At 40.5% G+C, this 19,351-nt stretch overlaps 2 protein-coding genes across 2 annotated transcripts; one reads left to right on the top strand and one right to left on the bottom strand.

Annotated features, from left to right (window-relative positions):
- Positions 1-766: 766 nt before the first annotated feature.
- Positions 767-9,169, bottom strand: LOC139469537 (protein mono-ADP-ribosyltransferase PARP16-like). Its single transcript, XM_071251733.1, has 6 exons — positions 8,869-9,169; positions 8,013-8,150; positions 4,782-4,985; positions 3,846-4,014; positions 3,315-3,462; positions 767-1,498 (listed from the first exon to the last, which is right to left on the bottom strand). Exons 1-6 carry the CDS (start codon positions 9,052-9,054, stop codon positions 1,354-1,356), a joined length of 990 nt encoding a protein of 329 aa, XP_071107834.1. The 5' UTR covers positions 9,055-9,169; the 3' UTR covers positions 767-1,353.
- A 1,525-nt stretch (positions 9,170-10,694) lies between these two features.
- Positions 10,695-17,747, top strand: LOC139469528 (adenylate kinase isoenzyme 6-like). The gene is made up of 4 exons (XM_071251721.1): positions 10,695-10,759; positions 12,702-12,853; positions 13,721-13,866; positions 15,851-17,747. The coding sequence occupies exons 1-4, from the start codon at positions 10,717-10,719 to the stop codon at positions 16,035-16,037; spliced, it is 528 nt and encodes a 175-aa protein (XP_071107822.1). The 5' UTR covers positions 10,695-10,716; the 3' UTR covers positions 16,038-17,747.
- The last annotated feature ends 1,604 nt before the right edge of the window (positions 17,748-19,351 follow it).

Here is a 19,351-nt window from a genome sequence, read left to right as displayed (position 1 = left end):
CCAGACACTGGATAGTGGAGACCCAGTCACCATTACTTCACACCAGACACTGGATAGTGGAGACCTAGTCACCATTACTTCACACCAGACACTGGATAGTGGAGACCTAGTCACCGGGTAGCTTTACAGAAGACCTTACAAAATCATACAGAGGGAACTGGTAGGACAAATTCTGAGAACAAAGTGAATAGGTGAGACCCTGCATTGCACCAATCAGAATTAAGTACAAATAAGATTCTGTCAACAAAACATCTTCATTCTGTCTACATCTGAATACCAATGCTACATGCACAAAATGTTTTCATCATACAACATGTACAACTCTGATACGAAGCTTCCCTGTGTGGAGATCGGAGGACACTTCCATAGGTCATGTCAGGTGGACCTTTTAATCAACCAATCAGCACTGAGGCTTAGCTATGGCATCTACACCTGCAAGCAAATGCCTTCAATTAATGTGTTCTGTGTGTGCTTTCTGTCCAAACTGAAAATCCTGCATAGAGGTGATGCAGCCGAATCATTTTAGAACGTTGACATCTAATTGGCTCACGAACACCCGCTTACTTCATATAGATTGGGCTGTCATGTTCGCTCTGGGTTCGCCTGATGCAACCTTCTAAGGAGGTGTCCTCAGATCTTAACACATCGATTGTAACGGAGTAAAAATCAGAATTTAATCAATCTCATTAAAATAAGATCTAAATTCTCGCTGCCGCTAAACAATGATCTGAGGTCATCCCATTACGGGTCACGTCAGCACAACCTTTCGCAAACTTTGACCAACCACTGAAATGACTAACAAATCCCACAGAAGTGAGAGACAGACGATAATTTTTATGGAATCAGTCATACAGGTCGTAACTGTCATTCGGAATACCCCCTGTTAATGTTTTCAAGGTTGCATGATTGCACTCATGATCTGGTAAGCAACGCTTTGATTGGTTGGATGAAAGGTTGTTCTGACGTGACCTGTAATGGGATGTCCAAATGCGATTTTAATAACATTGGATTTTAAAGAGATTGTCATCAATAATAAAAAATTGTTCAACCCATTAACTGCCTAAAATTAGTAATGATATTAAAGCATAAGTAGATAAACTTCTCTAGACCGATGCTCATTGGCCATGGGATTTGAAGTAGGCGTGAGGGAGGCGTGAAGTCCTTGAAGTCCAACAATATGCATACACAAAATGGCATTGATTAAAGCAGTGTACAGTGTAGACACATAGCCAACAGGGACACCAGTGTAGGCGTGACAATGTGGCTACAGCCCTGAGCAGAACGTACAGGAAGATCCGAGTCAGGCTGTTCAATCAACAGTTTGCATGTATTCAACTAGGAAATGAGCTGGTGTTATCTGAAGATCCGCTTCACCTGGTACTGAAAGGATTTGGAGTTGGCGAGACCGATGGCAAGGAGGAGGAGGACGTAGACCACCATCATCACCACAAACTTGTTCTGCTGAAACCATGACACATGACCCCTGCTCACACCCGTCCTGAAACACGGAGAAGTGACATAGGACATTGGAACATGATTTAAAACATGTCAATCAAACATCATTCTTACCGTAATAAACACCTAGGGCACTTAGAATATTGACAAAGGAGGGCGCTTACTTAAACCATACACAAGAAAATTGTGTTGTCAGAGACTGAATGGCAGAGAACAGAAGTAGTTCATTCGTCAAGTGTTTTCAAATGTCAAATGTTTTTGATACAATAATAGTTACTAGGCAGTTACATACCCTCTATACACTGATGCGTTTACTGTAAATTTCCAAATTCCATTTTTGGGGTTAGTACTGGGTGCTGATAAAGGCTGCTAACAAACTAGTCACAAGTTGGTCAGTGACAATTATTGGAGTAAGACGCTTATTATGGCAAATACAGTATTTCAAAAAGATGAGAGAGAGATCATGAATCTGAATTGTTGGGTCACATCAAACAGAAACCATACAGTTACTCCATGCTCTGTATCCTTATTGTTACAGTTCTTCTCTGATAGTGAGTCTGAGACTGTGTTGAATAGAAGGATCAGTGTCCTAGGGCACTGCAACTCAATGTGCAGAATTGTGCCCTTTAGTTATATCAGGATCTGTTGGTGATGTGATCAAATATGTAATTCAATAATATCATGCATTTAAAAAGCACCGGACTTTCAACTTGGTCAATGGATCAGTGTGTATTTGAAGTTCCTCCTCAGCTCCCTGGGGAGTATACAACCAAAGCTGCATCTGAGGCAGTATAAGGTTAACAGTCTCATTACCATTTCATCCAACTGGGTACCCACTGACTCCTGTATGAACAGAGGCATACTTCGAACAATTGCCTAAGGAGATACCACATGTAACATGTGCTTCAGTGTGGGGGAAGACCAAAGCCTTAGAAACTCACTAGTCAGGCTTGCTGAACACAGTCACACGACCAGTGTTGCTGAACTTGACCTGATTGTGACCTGTGTGGTGTACACAGGACCACATGCCCTGATCATGTTCCTTGGTCTATCAGCAACTTATCCAAACTCATGGACTTAATCAAGCAGTAGTGGTGGGGGCGGAGTGGGCAAGTGGTCAAAAGTGTCAGGCTAGCAACCGCCAGGTGCTCAGATCATATCCCTCCAGCGACCGGGTTGTTACTCAGCCTTGGGGCCATCAGTGTTTACAGGTCCTTACAGAGTTGTCACTACCCGTAGAATGCAGCACTTTCACCCTGACCACTCAAAACAACCCACTTGTCCACTAGTAGATGACCAGATGGTGGAAACCTGAATATGTACATATACACGAAACACAAGTGTAAACACGTGTTGTGTCACCCTGGGTAAGTGATTTACTTCAAATGTGTCTGTTCACCCAGCAGGGAATGGGTATCTGATATGTGAGATGGATGTAGAAACCGTCAAGCACCCTAGGCAGCTTGGGTTGTATACTGCCCAAGGAGTTGAGAATGATAACAAGAATGCAAATGGATCTGCTATCTGGGCAACAAATAAAAGCCACATTTTAGCAGATCCTAGTACCTGAATACCTGCAGTACACAAATATAAATGTGTGTGTGTGTTTAGTGTGTGTGTGTGGCTTTTTTTATTGTGCGTACGTGCTTAAGCGTGGGCTTGTGTTGATGGTGGGGGCTTCAAGGTATCACTATTTATGCTTATTAGTGTTTCCAGGTCTTAGCTTGTTCCTAGTGAGAAAATAGGCTACATCTGGTGAAAGTCTTTTTGACTTTGATCAGTTGAGGGTGAAACAGGGACAGAGATGTCGCCATTAGAGACAGACTCTCCAGGCTGGTGTCCTCCCTGGTTTGACTCACTGTTTAGGCTTTGTCTTCTCGGCATAGACCACCAGGTAACGCACACGCATGACCTCGTTGTTCCGGACCACATAGTACTTCTCTGGAACATCCCCAGCCATGCTGCCAGTGACACGTGCTCGGGACTTCTTTGCACCATCCTCAGATCCTGGTGGGGGAAGGGCAACAGAGAGATGTACAAGTCCGTAGAGGCAAATACTTCCTGGACCATATTGATGACACCTATTGTCAGTGTGCCCTACAGTCCAAGGTTTTTATATAATTTATAGAGATGGAGTAATTGATCAAATAATAATGTAATCAAAAATGTCCAAACAACATGAAGGTCTCTTGGTCATGAGCACTGCTCACAGCCAAGTCAGCCTCTTAAGCAATGAAACAGTTGTCATCAATAAAACAATCAGCATCTCATTAGCTTCATGACAAAATAAAACTTAGATTATCAATATAAAAAGTCAGTGAGATAACCACCATTAATAAATTACCTTATTTTAAAACTTGGGGTGTGTGCACATTGTAAAAGCAACAAACCTGTCTTCTCCTGACATTTAACACTGGAGTCATCAATCATCTCACACACAGCCACACAGCCCAGCTTGTTTCCGAGTTCACTGCAGTCCCAGGTCAAGCCTGTTGGGCTGTAGGTCATTGACACTGCCAGCTCCCCCGACAAGTATGTGCCCTCACCGAACATAGACACCTTGAAAAGTAAGAGCATATGCCGTAAATCATGAAGTTAATGCCAATGCAACACCTTAAATGCACCATGTAATTGATGAGAGAATTCATAACTTTGAAAGTTACAGACATTCAATACATGACAACATCAACATTGTACGCTTAAAACTCCATGATAAAGTTTTTTTCTTCACAAACTTCACTTCTCTCACCAGACATGGTCTAACTTCCATGAAATCTAAATGATCTAGGCCAGGAAAGTCCAAGTAAAGCATATTCAAACAAGCATGAAAAACTCATATCCCCCAATATGACATGTCTGGTTGACCGCAACACAAGAAACATTGTACGCTTTTCACAGATCTGCTCTGGAAACGAGCACTACAGCCATTTTCAGTCTAAGTCAAAGTCATTGCTATGGAAATTAGATAAATATTGTTTTTAAATATCCCAAACAATCAAAAGACACCAATTTACCACTAGACCTATCTCTGTGCCAAGTATGGTGATGAAATATTGTACAGTTTTCAAGAAACTAAACAAGAAGGACGGAAGGACAGCGCTCATTCCTATATCTCCCTTCCACTTTGTGGCGGGGGATAATGAGATCAGATGAAGGTTATACAGGTTCCAAGTTTGGCTGAGAGCACAATTGTTGGAATGAACATTGTAGTGTCTTTTCATCATGGCTGCTGCTACAGTACTCGACATGTTCCTTACATGAGTGAGTGGTGTCTTGCTTCTAATTATTAGGTTATTTATAACTGTATGAAATGAATACAGACTTACCTTATTCATATGAGATGCTAGACCATTGTGCAGTATAGAATGGAAGTTTTCTATACGACTTCCATGATATGCAAAGAAGACTTTTCTGTTGTTGCGGACAACTTGAAATTTGGCATCATTAGTTTCACTGGGAGTCACCTCAAAGATGAAGTTGGGAGACGGCACCTCGGTTGTATGACCAGTCATTTTCTGGATCGCTGCAAACTGTAAGTGGGCAAGTGATTACTCAAATGATTACAGTGCTATTACCTGGAGACAGAAAAATAAGCTTCAGACATTCATTATTGTCGATGTGGCTGTGGGTGAAGGTAACCAGGGTGTTTGGTCTGAAGAGCAACAACGTACCAATGTTCCCAGCCCTGCAATATGAGAAGCAATGTTGTTGTGGTAAACAAAAGGTGTGTTAAGTGATCCTGTTGGTAATAACCAGAGCTCCAGATAAGCTTTTGGTGTTGTGGGTATTTTACCCATGCATTTTAAAATCATTGGGTATCAGTAATTCTATCTGGGTATTCAAATTTCTGTTACCCACTAGTTTTTACACATGTGGGTATTTAAGTTAAATATTTAAAAACACTATTCATCTAGTCCCTGCAAACTGGTGTCATGTGGGTTCGAGAGCTTTATAGGACTCAAAAATACCACGATACGTCCACAAGAAAGTGTGATGGCAAATGATCATGGTGTAACTGTCATCGTGGAGTTTGGCAAGGTTGACGGAATGCCTGTTTATAATTTCAAAATAAGTTGCTGATTTGCTAATCGAATACGCAGGGTTACTTCACAATATTTTGATGATACGCACAAGTTTTATTTTTGTAGCGTATCTGTAATGTTCGTTGCGTATTTGATATGCTTGGATTTTATTTTACTGCATATTTCTGCATTTCTGATCATGCTGATGCGTATTTTACGCAGATTCGCAGCTTATCTGGAGCACTGTAATAACACACCTTCGAAAAGCATTACAGTTGTATCATGGTATCAGGTTTGTCCCCTGATAAAAGGTGGTGAGGTGAAGTGGGCTTTAAACATAGCGTTCGATGTTGTACTTATACAGCAATGTGCATGTATGTGTGTGTGGCTGCTTGTACTCGTCCAGAGTAATGCAAATTTTATAGTGTTAGCCCACTGAGATACAATGCCACATTTTAACATAAATACCCCACCCATACACAGTGTATGACTCTGAGCCAAACAGTCCTTGTTTTAGCCCTTTAAAGCTGAGCATCAGGCAGGGTAACAATAGGTACCATCTTTTAACATGGTATGATGCGGCCAGGGATTGGACCTTTCGCTCTCCAGGCTGATGCTCTACCACGAGAGCACTAGGCGGTCTGGTAAAAGAGGAAAGGCCAAAGTGACATAGGTTGTACGGTTTTAATCCCATATTTGAACCTATGACTGCTGGGTCCTTAAATTGGTACATTTGGACCATTTTCATATTGGGTCATACAGAAATATTATCCAGGTACTTTTCTGTATGTACCATTGCTGAAATCACAACACAGAATTGTACCCAAGCTAACCAGTGCAATGAAACAACTGGGCCAGTGGGTGTATTAAACGGTGCAAAAAACCATTTCAGTTTCACTTGAAACATAAATGGATCATTTTTAATTTATTACATTATAATGATTCTTCAACTCTCAACACAGGCAATCATGATTGCTTTTACCTGTAATATGGCAGTGTAATTTACTGTTAAACAATGACTGTAACTGTATTACACTGTCTCTGTTGAGATTCAGTAGAAGTTCATTGCATTGTATTGTATTTGGATAATGATTAGTTGTCAGGAATATTGTACTATTTAATGTAAGCAGAGAGAAATTATTACATTCAGATGCTTGAATGACCTGTAAACTTCTGGAATAACATGTATGGATGTCAAGCATTATAGAAACATGTGAAATATTCTGTGATGTTCCAGTGACACTGGACTGGTCAAGCACTGTGTGGAAAGTGCTGGAAGCTGGGTTAGACTATGTAAGTGGAACAGGCGCATGCCTGTCATCTCACATTTCATCTCACATTATATCAAGACCAGCTTTTGTGTGAAGATCACTTATCACCCAGATTCCCAGCCTTAGCTTTACTCGGAAGCTTGACCACTGTTGTGGAGAGGTGAATATTATTATCACTGAACTTTTTTATATCACCAATCATGGGCGGATACAGAGGGGGGGGGGTTGGGGGTAGGGGGGGTTGCGCACCCCCTCTTTTTATTTAAAAAAAAATATCTTTATTTCTGTATAAATTACCACCAAAGACAATTAATAGATCTTAATTGTGCACCCCCCTTTTCAAAAAAGCTGTATCCGCCCATGCCAATGCCATCACCTTTGGTATTTGATACTGCCATTGCATATTGTACTACCACTCTACTGCATACTGCCATTGTACAGTTGTAATTGCTGTGCAGTAATTTGTATTGATCTGTAAACCTTGTTAATTGTGTCATACAAATGTTGATTGTATACCTTTTGTTGGTTGTTTATTGGTTTCACATTAAATTCATTTACGTACAGATTTCTGGGTTAACTTTTCATGCATCATTGAATGGACTAGTCCACTGTCTCCAGTGTCATGCACCATTGAATTGACTAGTCCAGTCTCCAGTGTCAAGCACTGTTGAATAGACTAGTCCACTGTCTCCAGTGTCATGCATCGTTGAATCGACTAGTCCACTGTCTCCAGTGTCATGCATCATTGAATGGACTTGTCCACTGTCTCCAGTGTCATGCATCGTTGAATGGACTAGTCTACTGTCTCCAGTGATATGCATCGTTGAATGGACTAGTCCACTGTCTCCAGTGATATGCATCGTTGAATGGACTTGTCCACTGTCTCCAGTGATATGCATCAGTGAATGGACTAATCCACTGTCTCCAGTGTCATGCATCATTGAATTGACTAGTCCACTGTCTCCAGTGTCATGTACAGTTGAATGGACTAGTCCACTGTCTCCAGTGTCATGCACCGTTGCATGATGTATCTAGAGTCATGCACAGCAGTGGTCAACTAGGTCAGATGTCATTATTCAGATTTCGCCTAGAGTAAATTTATGTATACAGAGAAGAACATGGGGTACATTTCTGTAATACCCCATACCATAATGAACCCTCTACTGGTCGTGTCATGCATAAGGTGTGTTAATGCCTTAGGTTAAATTTAAAGCCTCCCCAAAATGTGGCAAAAATATGGTATAACCAAAGAGTTGGTGCTTACCCGAGTCTTGTCTAGGGTTGTGAGAGTGAAGGACTTCGAGTCCATCACCCAGTGAATCAGGTCAATGGTCTTGCTAGAGAGTGATGATAACGAAGAACCTACTCTCAACATGTTTGGAACTTCACGCATTGCCTGCTCCTACAAAATTGAAGTAACATGTATCAATAGCATGCGCATGCAACTCACCTTCTACAAACACAAGTGAGCTTAGTGTATCAGCTGCTGTTTGTAAACTACCTGTCTGTCATGTCATGTGACTGATCAGGTTGCACATATATTTTTAACTTGACTGTTATGAAGGGGCTCGAAATCAGGTGACTGTAACAAGATGGTGTCTGAGTGGCTTGTCTTGCTTGGTGATGCATTATCACAAATATTTGGACAAAATGTGGTCATTAGACTATTCAGTTGTAAACAGAAATAAGTGTTCTCAAACGTAAGGCTTAATTTTAGTGTACTGCCATTGTCATTAGACACGTAATCAGAAATACTTCTTAGGGACTCGAAACCACAGTAGGAAAGGATATATCAGCTATATATCCTGGAAATTCGCAAGGTTCCGCCCTGCTGGCAAGGTAATGCTGATGCAACAATCGTAATGATTATTATATGCCATGGCAAGATTCCTGTCAGCAAAGGTTATCAGTGGAGAGCCATTTGTAAAGTAGCATTCGACTAAGAGAACCATTATTAAAAATGATTGCATAATATGTGAGCGTAGATCCAACATGATAGGAAAAAAGATAGGCCTAACTAAAACAGGTAGTAGATCTCTACCTAAAATGGATTAAAACAATGATTTCTTCGCATGCACATGTGACGAGCAACAAGACAACGATAACGAAATTAAATCTACCAGAGATTTTGTATCCTTTTCGTTGTCGGAACTCATGAACATCGGAGGGAACGGTCGAAGGACGGTGTCAAATCGGTAACTTAGTGCTGCCGACGAAAACAAACTCCATTGCATATCGACAGCAAGTGGATCAAGTTTTATCTTTTCTCTTATGAATTGTACTTTACGTGTCTGGTTATCATCCATGATGATTTGAACTCAATGGCAAGCCTCAAAGCAATCACAAACGGTCATTGACACCGGACCGATCCACTCATCTCTGTAAATCAGTAACGTTACAACACGGTACTTTACTACGTTTACTTCCTGGAAAGTGCGCATGACAAGCGGATGTTTTGATCTATCAAGTTCCACACAGCGATGTTGTTCCATTTTTTAGAAGACTTCGATAAGCACGCAATGTGGTAGAGCGTGGGATAAAAACATTATATTTTCCACAAAACATATTCCAGTATGTATCCCTAACACGTAAAAGCCGTAAATTACTCCTCTTAATAACTCAGTGGCAAACAGTCAGGGCAGCTTACCGTGATCCTCATTCCATGTTTATACCATCACTCTAACACTGAGTCAATACCATCAGTACTGTCAACCAACAAATGCATTGGGGAGCAGGCTCGTTGCTCATAGTTCTAAATATCAACAGGCCCTTACGGTCTGCAGTTTATTTAAGTAATTATATATTAAGCATTATTTAAGCAATGTGATAAACACAAGTTTCTTATTTATAAACAGTGGGATTAAACCTTTCAAATGGTGTATGACATGTAGTCGCAAAGATGTTTTACAAGCTGAAAATGTCCTGATAAATGTCAACATAGGCTTCATCTATCACCACCGAGTCTTTGGGAACTCGGTGTGATAGCAGTAATTTAAGCGTCTGGTTGGCTGTGTTTTGTAAGTTGTATTGCAAGAGTGTGTTTCCCTGCATCAGCTAAAATGTTTGGGCCTTCAGTATTTTTCTACTAGGCCTGCGGGTTTTTTTTTAAAATGTGCTGGCCCATAAGGCTCTCAGTTTACTCTGGTGAGTTTCGGACGCTGACTATAGATCAAAGTTTATTGTAAATCCTTTGAATTAATGAAATAAATAGAGCAAACAAATACAACCAACACTATAAGCTTTATCTTTATATTTTCATGTGACCCTTTTGACTTTTTAGTGTGGCCGTTTTGACTTTTTAGTGCCGCCGTTTTGACTTTTTAGTGTGGCCGTTTTGACTTTTTAGTGCCGCCGTTTTGACTTTTTAGTGCCGCCGTTTTGACTATGTGGTGTCTCTGTCCCTTTTCACGTGTGGCCCCTTTGACCTGTTCCCTATATAGCAAGCACTGACATACAATGCTGGTGCATTGTGTTATTTTATGTCACCAGTTCGGTAATATATCTACAGCTGGAGTATTGCTGAGTGTAACCCTCCACACCTTTCAGTGACAATGTTGAATAAAACCGTTCTCCTTATTGATCTCCCTATTTAAGATATGCCTTGCTAGGGCGAAAGTGTTGACACCATAGAACATAGGTACTTAGATACTGTTAATAGTTTACACTCAATAAACCATTTGCGCCACTCCATGTACATGAACCTTTTTCACTAAACCCACAGTGTCAACATTGCATTCAAACACTTTTGTGATATTATTATGATTCTAAACATAACTAAGACATAATAAAGTAATAATATCCGTTTTCAAGTGCTCTTTACGATTAGAATCATTGTTAAATGTTGTGCAGCTAATAGTATATATCGTAATTGCAATGTATGCTCCACAACAGCGCGTGTTTTCTTCTACGCGTGTTATGTCAACAGCAGCGCTGTTTAGAGCTTACTCTACGTTTGAACGGAAGTTAAAATGGCAGAGGGCAATCCACGTGGTCCTAATATTTTGATAACAGGTTGTTTATTCGTTGCATTTACGTTGTTATGTACAAGTCAGGTTGATGGGGATTCATAAATTTGGTATATCCATACACAATCATTCAATAAAGTACCATAATGTGTTAGTGTTACGCTGAGGTTCACATTGGCACACAATCTGTTGGCCACAGATTCTTTTAATTTCTAACTCAATTGATAGTGCCTTAGTAGCACGTGTTGTTTGCTGGTTTTATTTTGTATATGTTCGTGTACGTCATTTTTCAGCTCCAATTTATAACTAGGCCATGTTACGGCCACCCCGCCCCGTCGCCAATAACACAACACGACTACCTGCCAGAACTCAACACTAGATCTCCCAGATAACTGGAGTTTGTCACGTGGACCAATTATACTCTCTTGTATCAGTATGATTTGTCATAGGCTGGGAACTCAGTCTTCATGTAAGACCTTGTATATTCTCAAAATATTGGACTTTGTTTTGTGCGATGTTCAAGATCTATTTTTTAAATGAGAGAAGTATTAATGCAAGAAATAACATAAGAGAAGAACAGTTTCCATTTTTGATTTTTTTAAGTTCATTGCATTTAACGGAGTAAATGTGTCTGAAAGTTTCATTGCGTTCGTAATATGAAAAGACATCACAGGTTGACCCCCTTGTCTTGTGATCACAAGGTGTATGGTGATTTGAATGTGATAACAACATACCTTGAAATGTGATGGCATCACTGAAATCTCAAGGCCATGTTGACACATTAATGTAATACCATACACCGGCCTACCTTTGGCATTCAAGGGTTGGCTCCACAAAGCTATCGAAGCCCTGAGGTTATCTTCACTCCAATACTCTGACACAGACATACAACTGTTGTTGCGTAACGATCACCTTGTGGATCAGGCCCCTGCAACAATAAGTTTACAATCACATCACAAGACTCTATAATGTAATTTGTGAAATTTTGTTGCAAGAAAAACCAGCTAAACAATCCTAGCAACAGGGTTGCTGGGGTCATCGAGTGTGCATAAGCACCTCATTGATCTATCATCTCAACGCAGTGTCGTTGAATTAGCCAAGGGATAATGACAGTTTTCAATATTTGTCCGTGAAACTTGTTCCCGAACTTCATAAGCACGCAGTTTGGTATTAAACACTGTGTAATACCAGCTTACTGTTATTAAATGGGTGATCTCTTTGTGGGCAAGTAAACTGCAATATAATAAGTGTGGTAGTGATATGTTAAACCATTCAGGTGTATATATAGACTGCTTGACAATTTAACCTTACCCCCAAATTAGTATTTACGTCAATGTTTTGATGTCATACCTCAATTATGGAGGACAGTGTGATACACAGTAATATCCTAACCAGCATGGAACTTCACTCAGATGTGTTGGTGGCCATGCTGGTCAGAGGCGGTATATATACTCCCCGCCAAAAGAAACGTGAACCATAGAAACATAGAAACACAGAGAAAAGTATGTATATTAAGAAATGTTTCCAAAGTGTACCACTTAATGACAAAACTAACAATCAGTCAAGTGTTGCCACAGTGTCTTTATTCTTATCACGATATGCTGCACATGATTTTCAAACCTAACATGCTAATCCTGCACGAGACAAATGGTGCGTCTCGAGTCATGGCTTTATGATGTCACATGATGCGTTCATGAGCATCAATTCACACAACATACCAGTATGCTCATTTGTGTGTCAAACCAATCTAATATTTCTTGAATATGAGAAGTTCATATTTTAACCAACATGTATGGTATTCACGTTTCTTTTGTCAGTATATTTATGAAAGTTAGTTTATCACGAAAATGGGAGACTCAAAACAGTACTTTAGCAGTCCATCCAGGCAAAATAATTCTTTGGCAACTTCCGTGGCATAGTTAGTTAAATATCTGTATATGGTGTAAAAAGGTTCCCTTGAATACAGAGATGTGTGTTTGTGTGTGCAGGCACTCCAGGGACTGGCAAGACTACCCTGGGGTCCGAGGTGTCACAGAGGGTGGGCTTCAACTACATCAACGTCGGCGATGTTGCCAAGCAGCATGACTTGTATGATGGCTGGGATGACAAGTACCAGTGCCCAGTCTTGGATGAGGACAGGGTCTGTACAATGTTCAGCTTCAGCATTTTTGTGATGCATATACCCTCTAAATACATTCATGCTTGTGAAAAAGTACCAGGTTCTTGGTAGCTGAATTAAATGCGAGATCTGTGACTTTGTCCCTGCCCTTTTCGGGGTGGGGTGGGTGGGGGGACAATGTCTGAGGCACGCGATTTGCTGTGCAGAGTTGCATCCCTTGGGCACGCCAGAAACCTATGATTGTGGGTTTGAATCCTGGGTCGCCCCAATTATGTTTCTAGGTTTGTCAGCACCATACCCGTGCTCGTGGGTGTCACCAAAGTGGTAAACGTCTGAGACCTGCATAACTTCGGGCTTTCCTCCCACATCAAGCTGACACACCATGATGTAACTGGAATACTGTTGAAAGCGGCGTTAAACTCAACTCACTCAGTGCCCTTTTCAAACCATCAAGGCTAGTGTTAGCAGATTTCCTGACAGGCTGCCATCCTGTAGGTGTAATACAACTTGTGCAGATTGGGGGTAGAATAGGTCTTCAGCAACTCAAGATTGCCGTAAAAGGCGTCTGAGCTTGTCGTAAGAGGCGACTAATGAGTGAGTGAGTGGTCAGACTCACTGACTTGGTTGATGCATGTCATAGTATCCGAATTGTGTGGATCAATGCTCTTGATGTCAATCACTGGATTGTCTGGTCCAACTGTCGTCATATAACTGAAATATTGCTGATTGCGGCATTTAACAACAAGCAAACAAACATCAATGTATGAAGCCAGTGGTTGGTATCGCCTTGCATAATTTTGCAAGAGCAGTGCTGTAATTTGTGAAAATACATATCTTCTCACTCAATTGCTGACAATCTCTGAACTGACCTACTCACATCCTTGTCAGGTGATCGATGAACTGGAGGAGGTGATGTCATCAGGCAGGAATGTGGTGGACTATCATGGCTGCGACTTCTTCCCGGAACGCTGGTTTGATATTGTCATTGTACTGAGGACAAACAACCACGAACTGTACGAAAGACTGGAAAAAAGGTTTGTGATCTAAATAATGAAACTTCAGTACAACTGCTGGTAGACAGGACCATCAGCTGAATGTCCCCATGGGAGTTACTTCCCTTTGAACAAGCAGACGGTCATCACCTGTAGTGAAAGATGATCTTTTCTTAACCATATCTTCTGGGACACAAACATACATCACAATTCTGTAATGTTGAAATACTTTGTTGTAAGATTAAAGTGATTTCAACATCTTTCCTTTTTCTCATTGGTTTAAAAGGAAAGAGTTTGTTTCAAGGCTTCTAAGAAGGTTACTCAAAATCATGTTTACTGTGCGCAATCCTGCGCAATATGGAGGATATATGTTTATGCGAGCTATATCATTTTGTATTTTCTTGTATGAATTCAAAATGTAAGTATGGAGATGTTCTAGCATCATCCAAACTCTTCTATAGTTATGTATTCCCTGTGTATTGGGCAGTGTTAAAAATCATAAAACACATTCTGTTTTTATTATCTACCTCCTTCCCTGTATTCTAAAGCTTCATCAATAGGTACCATTACATTAACCTGTTTCTTTAAATTTTATAAACATACCCCACTTTCTACAAAATTCAAAATCATTGAACAGGGGTATTTATGTTCAAAAGAACTTGGTATTTCTTTTTTTATAAACATTTAATAACAGATATAAATCAGCATGGAAATCATGTCAGTTAACATAAGCAGTAAATTCAATCCCGATGTAGTGTATAGAGGCATTCAACATGTAAACAAGTATACAGTTCTGAAATGCTTGTTGTTTCTCATTCTTTGTGTGAGACATTGCATTAATTGTCCTGGAAGTACAAACAAGACACATAGATACAAAAAAAAACTTTTTAAAAATCTCTGAAGTGACTATACAATAAAAGCAATTCAGTTGAAAAACAATTTACCATTATTTGTCAGAAATCTATGGCATGTTGTTTTATGAAATGTCAAATAAAGACATGAAGTCATCACAAGTAGGAACAAGATTGTGTAGCCCACTGGCTACATTGTTTTGCATGTGAGTGTACAGATACATGCAAACTTCTAAGTCAAAAGATCTGTAAATGTTTAAATAAACAGTGGACCCAAGCTCCCCTCCTTCATGCAAATAAACAGGGGCGGTCGGGTAGCCTAGTGGTTAAAGCGTTAGCTCGTCACGCCGAAGACCCGGATTTGATTCCCGACATGGGCACAATGTGTGAAGCCCATTTCTGGTGTCCCCCGCCGTGATATTGCCGGAATATTGCTAAAAGCGGCGTAAAACCTCTCACTCACTCACTCACTCACTCATGCAAATACACACACGTTGTTGTCTTTACCATGTCTTTACTGCACTTCACATATTAATAAGGCTAAGTCCTTTCCTCATTTCCCCGACTATATTCATACAAGTTAAAAGGGCTAGGGCCCAATCTACAGTACATGCAAGCTACGAGATTGGAGAGAAGATCCCAGAACTTGACCACCCTTTGTCCTTCCCATCTGTCTCTGTTTGTGTATTTGCCAAGTGTTATATTGTGAAAAAGAGGACAAACCTCCTTGCAAGGTTCGCCATAGCGAACATGGCCAACATCGGAATTATGATCAACTCGCTTGTTTGATTTTACGATTTTTGTTGGATTTTTGGTCTATTTCTTCTTGAATCTGTCACTCGGTCTGTGTCAGTCGCCATTTTGGCTACCTTACAGGGGATAACTCTAACTCAGTATTACGTCACTCAAACTATGCCGATTTCGGAAACATTGGTGTACATCGAAGTTTTCACTGGAATTTTCCCATTATGCAGGGTGTTATGAGTATCAACATGCTTGGTGTTATACAAGTACCCCTTGCCTGGTGTTATACCAATGCCTCTTGCAGGCTTCTTTGAAACAAGGCTACTTAATATTGATAAAGGAAAGTTTTGTCACCGTGCAGCTTCTGTTTAGAGTTTGAAGTAGAGGAGAAGTTAAAAGATTTTTGTTAATTTTAAATTATTCCTTTTCAGAGGTTACAGTGGAAAGAAGTTGGAAGAGAATATTCAATGTGAAATTTTTCAAACCATCTTGGATGAGGCTCGTGAAGCCTACAAACCAGAGATTGTTCATGAGGTGCCTAGCAACACCCCTGATGAAATGGAAGATAATCTGGATAAGATATCAGCATGGGTTCACGAGTGGAATATTTCCCACTAGCACACAGGGAGGCTGGCTGTGTGCTGGCTCCAACTTGTCAAATGTACTGCAGATATCTTGACAGACTCGAGACTTTTTTAGTCTGTCTGAAAACTAACATGCCGGATGGGACATGAAACCCATCTTGTTTCTTTGATATGGGCAGGTCCACTGCTTGACGGATTATCACCATGACCGGACTAGTCACTGTCCACCATGAGCTCAAGTTTTCAGCCCTCAGTTTTCACATCTCTGTATGGCAGCTACAAACATGACCATTTTGTCGGCTTGTCATTTGGAAGCCTAGAGGAAGTGATGTAGGCTAACTATGTAGCAGTTACCACGACGATGTTGATGATGAAGTAATAACCATGATATCGTTATATGTGATTGTATGACCCCAATGTGCTGATCATGTTGTCAGAAATCACTGCACAGAAGCTGCCGCTTCCTCTTGCTTCCTGCCTGCAATGAGAGGACACCATGGTGGCCAAAATGTCTGCTGTTTCTAGCAGAGGCAGTTAATGGGGGTTAGGTGGCCAAAATGTCTGCTGACCCGTGACTGTGCTTGTCGTAAGAGGCGACTAACGGGATCGGGTGATCAGACTCGCTGACTTGGTTGATGCATGTCATCTATCCCAATTGTGTGGATCGATGCTCATGATCAATCACTGGATTGTCTGGTCCAGACCCGATTATTTACAGACCGCCGTCATAAAGCTGAAATATTGCTGAGTGCAGCATTAAACAACAAACAACAAAATGTCTGCTGTTACTAGCTGTTACTAGCAGAGGCAATTAATGGGGGATTATGTGGTCAATTGTCAACACATCATTACTTTATCTGCATATTTACCATGATGGTAGGCTTGCAATGCTCTGGAGTGAAGTTTAGCGTCGGAGAGTGAAATGTACCAGCTGTTGATATAACGGGGAGAAGTATTTAGGAGTCTTATATAAATCTTTATAGACTACCAGTATGCAACTCTTATATTGACTCCCTACAAGCATGTCGATGAGTGTTTGTGATTATCTGACCACATTAGGGTTGGGCTTTGTTGTTGTGGAAGCTACAGATGCTGGGTGTGGGTTGATGGTACCAGATAATCGGAGACACTGCTGGAGATTTGGCTTCTAGTAACTTTCAAGCTTTTCATTGTTTTCAGTTTCATCTGATAGAAGATACAAGAGAATACTGAAACATGATTAAGAGAGTGTATAATGGCATATTCCTTTCCCTTGTTGAATGAGCATGTTGTATGATTTGTTGTTCATGTTGACATAGTTCAAGGTTTATCATCTCAGAAACTGTGTCCAGGCTAGTGTTTGGACTGGTTTAAAGTTTGAATGAAGATTTAAGCATTTCATTTGGAACAAAAGGACTTGATGTGATCAGGGCCTATTAGCCCTCTGGAAATTTCAAATTTTAAGGTTTTTGAAAACTTTGAAATATTTTTATGGAAATTATTGTGTAATTCTCATTTATGTTAACACCTCTGATAATTTTCATAATGATATCTATTTAAAAGATTTGGTCATTTCTTAAATTATGCTGATCTTGTCAGTCACAATGGATCCTTATGCTTTGTCCACACCTTGAATTCAAACAATATATTTTTTATTTGTTTTTCTCATACAAAGATCTTTCGAGAAGCCCATATTGGTATGTTGAGTGTGTTGTTGATTTGTGATGAAAAGTCCACATTAAGAAATAAATAGGATCAAAGTGGATATTTGCTGTTTTTCTGGAACCTACGTGGAAATCTCCCTACAAGAAAGCACTCTAACAAGCAGTGGGACTGGGGCATCCTAGTGGAGGAAGTATTCCCTGGGTAAGATAAGGCCCGGTTCAATTGCCCACATTGCTGGACCGTGGATGGGTGTTTGATCCCCAGCCACATCATACCTAAAGACGTTCAGAGATGGTACTTGTTAACCTGCATGACGTTCGGCATTAGGGGCACAAGGACTGGTCAGCTCGGAGTCAGTATATTGTGTCTTGAGTGGGATATTCACGTTAAACTGTGGCATGGTATCTCAGTGGGCTAGCACTATATAATGGCATTAGTCCGGACTAGTACAAGCAGCCACACACACTGCATGCCCCAGATTGGTATGTGTGAAGCCCATTTCTTGTGTCCCCGAGGTTGATATTGCTGGAATATTGCTGAAAGCAGAGTAAAACCCTACTCACTCACTCAACTATAAGATAAAGATGCAAGGAGCAGGTAGACAAAAAGCAAGTTCTATAACTTCTGGATAATGACTATTATCATATAATGGGTAGGTTTCTCGGCAGGATAAAGCCAACGGATAAAAACGATATCCGTTGGGGTCATATGCGGATAGAGATGCAAATATCAAGGTCAAGTAGGGACTACTTTCACTGTTTATAAACGAACATGGCGTCGCCCTCGTCATTCGGCAATCGAGTAAGAATTAACCATCGGGAATCTGGATAAACTACAGAGATAATTGCTATCATTATCAAAAGAACAGTCTAATATACTGAAAATCAGTGTCTAACTGTGACGTAGCTAAAGCATTTTATAAGTTTTGGCAATTTTGGAGATATAAATTTCGAAACAATTTTGCGAGGGCACGAGGCCTAGCCAAGCGGGATCAGTAGCCATGACTGGTAGACCTCTGCGGCTTGAAACCATCTCCACAAATTGAAATAGTTGGATTTGGCCGAAATATGTTTGAATTGTTACCTTGTTTCGTTTTGTCGCTCTGTGTACATCTGACTACACTTCTTAACGTTATGACCATGGCCGTGACGTCTCATAGACTAGGGTTAGAGTAGCTTCCCTTTGACAAAGGGCAGTTACTCTAGCGGACAGAGAGATGGATTGCCGCGAAAGGCAATTAAAAACACTTGTTGTTTTGCGTATATGTTGCTTCGCCACCGTATAAGAAACAGATTTCAGTTGGAACTAATATTGGCTACTGTCATTGTCCGAGTGACACATCACTTACCCTGTGACGTAATAAATATTAATGCGCGCATTGCAGGAAAACTCTCAATGTTTCGGTAATGTAAGTGAGAGGGAAAGCGATTTTGAAGCGCAGAATTAAAGAATGACATTATATGATAAAGAGGTTATCACGCTATTGTGTTTGATGAAGTCGTACAAAGTAGGGGTCGTTGCAAATGTAAATTTAGGAAGAGGTCGTAGACTGAATGAAGAGATGTTTGACAACAGTGTGATATACACGCTCCTGCAAGTTATACAGGAGCAAGATGACAAAGACTTGTCATAGATCATAGAGGAACAAGAAAAACAATCCTCGTATGACATCAGTTGACACCAAAATGTGTTTGGAGACGGGCC

This window comes from Haliotis cracherodii, unplaced genomic scaffold (assembly GCF_022045235.1).
Source record: "Haliotis cracherodii isolate W230 unplaced genomic scaffold, xgHalCrac1.p SCAF_1, whole genome shotgun sequence".
Taxonomy (NCBI): domain Eukaryota; kingdom Metazoa; phylum Mollusca; class Gastropoda; order Lepetellida; family Haliotidae; genus Haliotis; species Haliotis cracherodii.
Note: the sequence above shows the minus strand (reverse complement) of the source record. Positions and strands in the feature narration are given on the sequence as shown.

Coding starts and splice junctions, on each gene's coding strand:
- LOC139469537 (XM_071251733.1), bottom strand. CDS start 9,054: ATGGATGATAACCAGACACGTAAAGTACAATTCATAAGAGAAAAGATA. Junction 4,986..8,012: donor CAACCCTAGACAAGACTCGG/GTAAGCACCAAC, acceptor GCCCACTTACAG/TTTGCAGCGATCCAGAAAAT. Junction 3,463..3,845: donor TAAATGTCAGGAGAAGACAG/GTTTGTTGCTTT, acceptor TTCCCCCACCAG/GATCTGAGGATGGTGCAAAG.
- LOC139469528 (XM_071251721.1), top strand. CDS start 10,717: ATGGCAGAGGGCAATCCACGTGGTCCTAATATTTTGATAACAG. Junction 10,760..12,701: donor TCCTAATATTTTGATAACAG/GTTGTTTATTCG, acceptor TTGTGTGTGCAG/GCACTCCAGGGACTGGCAAG. Junction 12,854..13,720: donor CAGTCTTGGATGAGGACAGG/GTCTGTACAATG, acceptor CATCCTTGTCAG/GTGATCGATGAACTGGAGGA.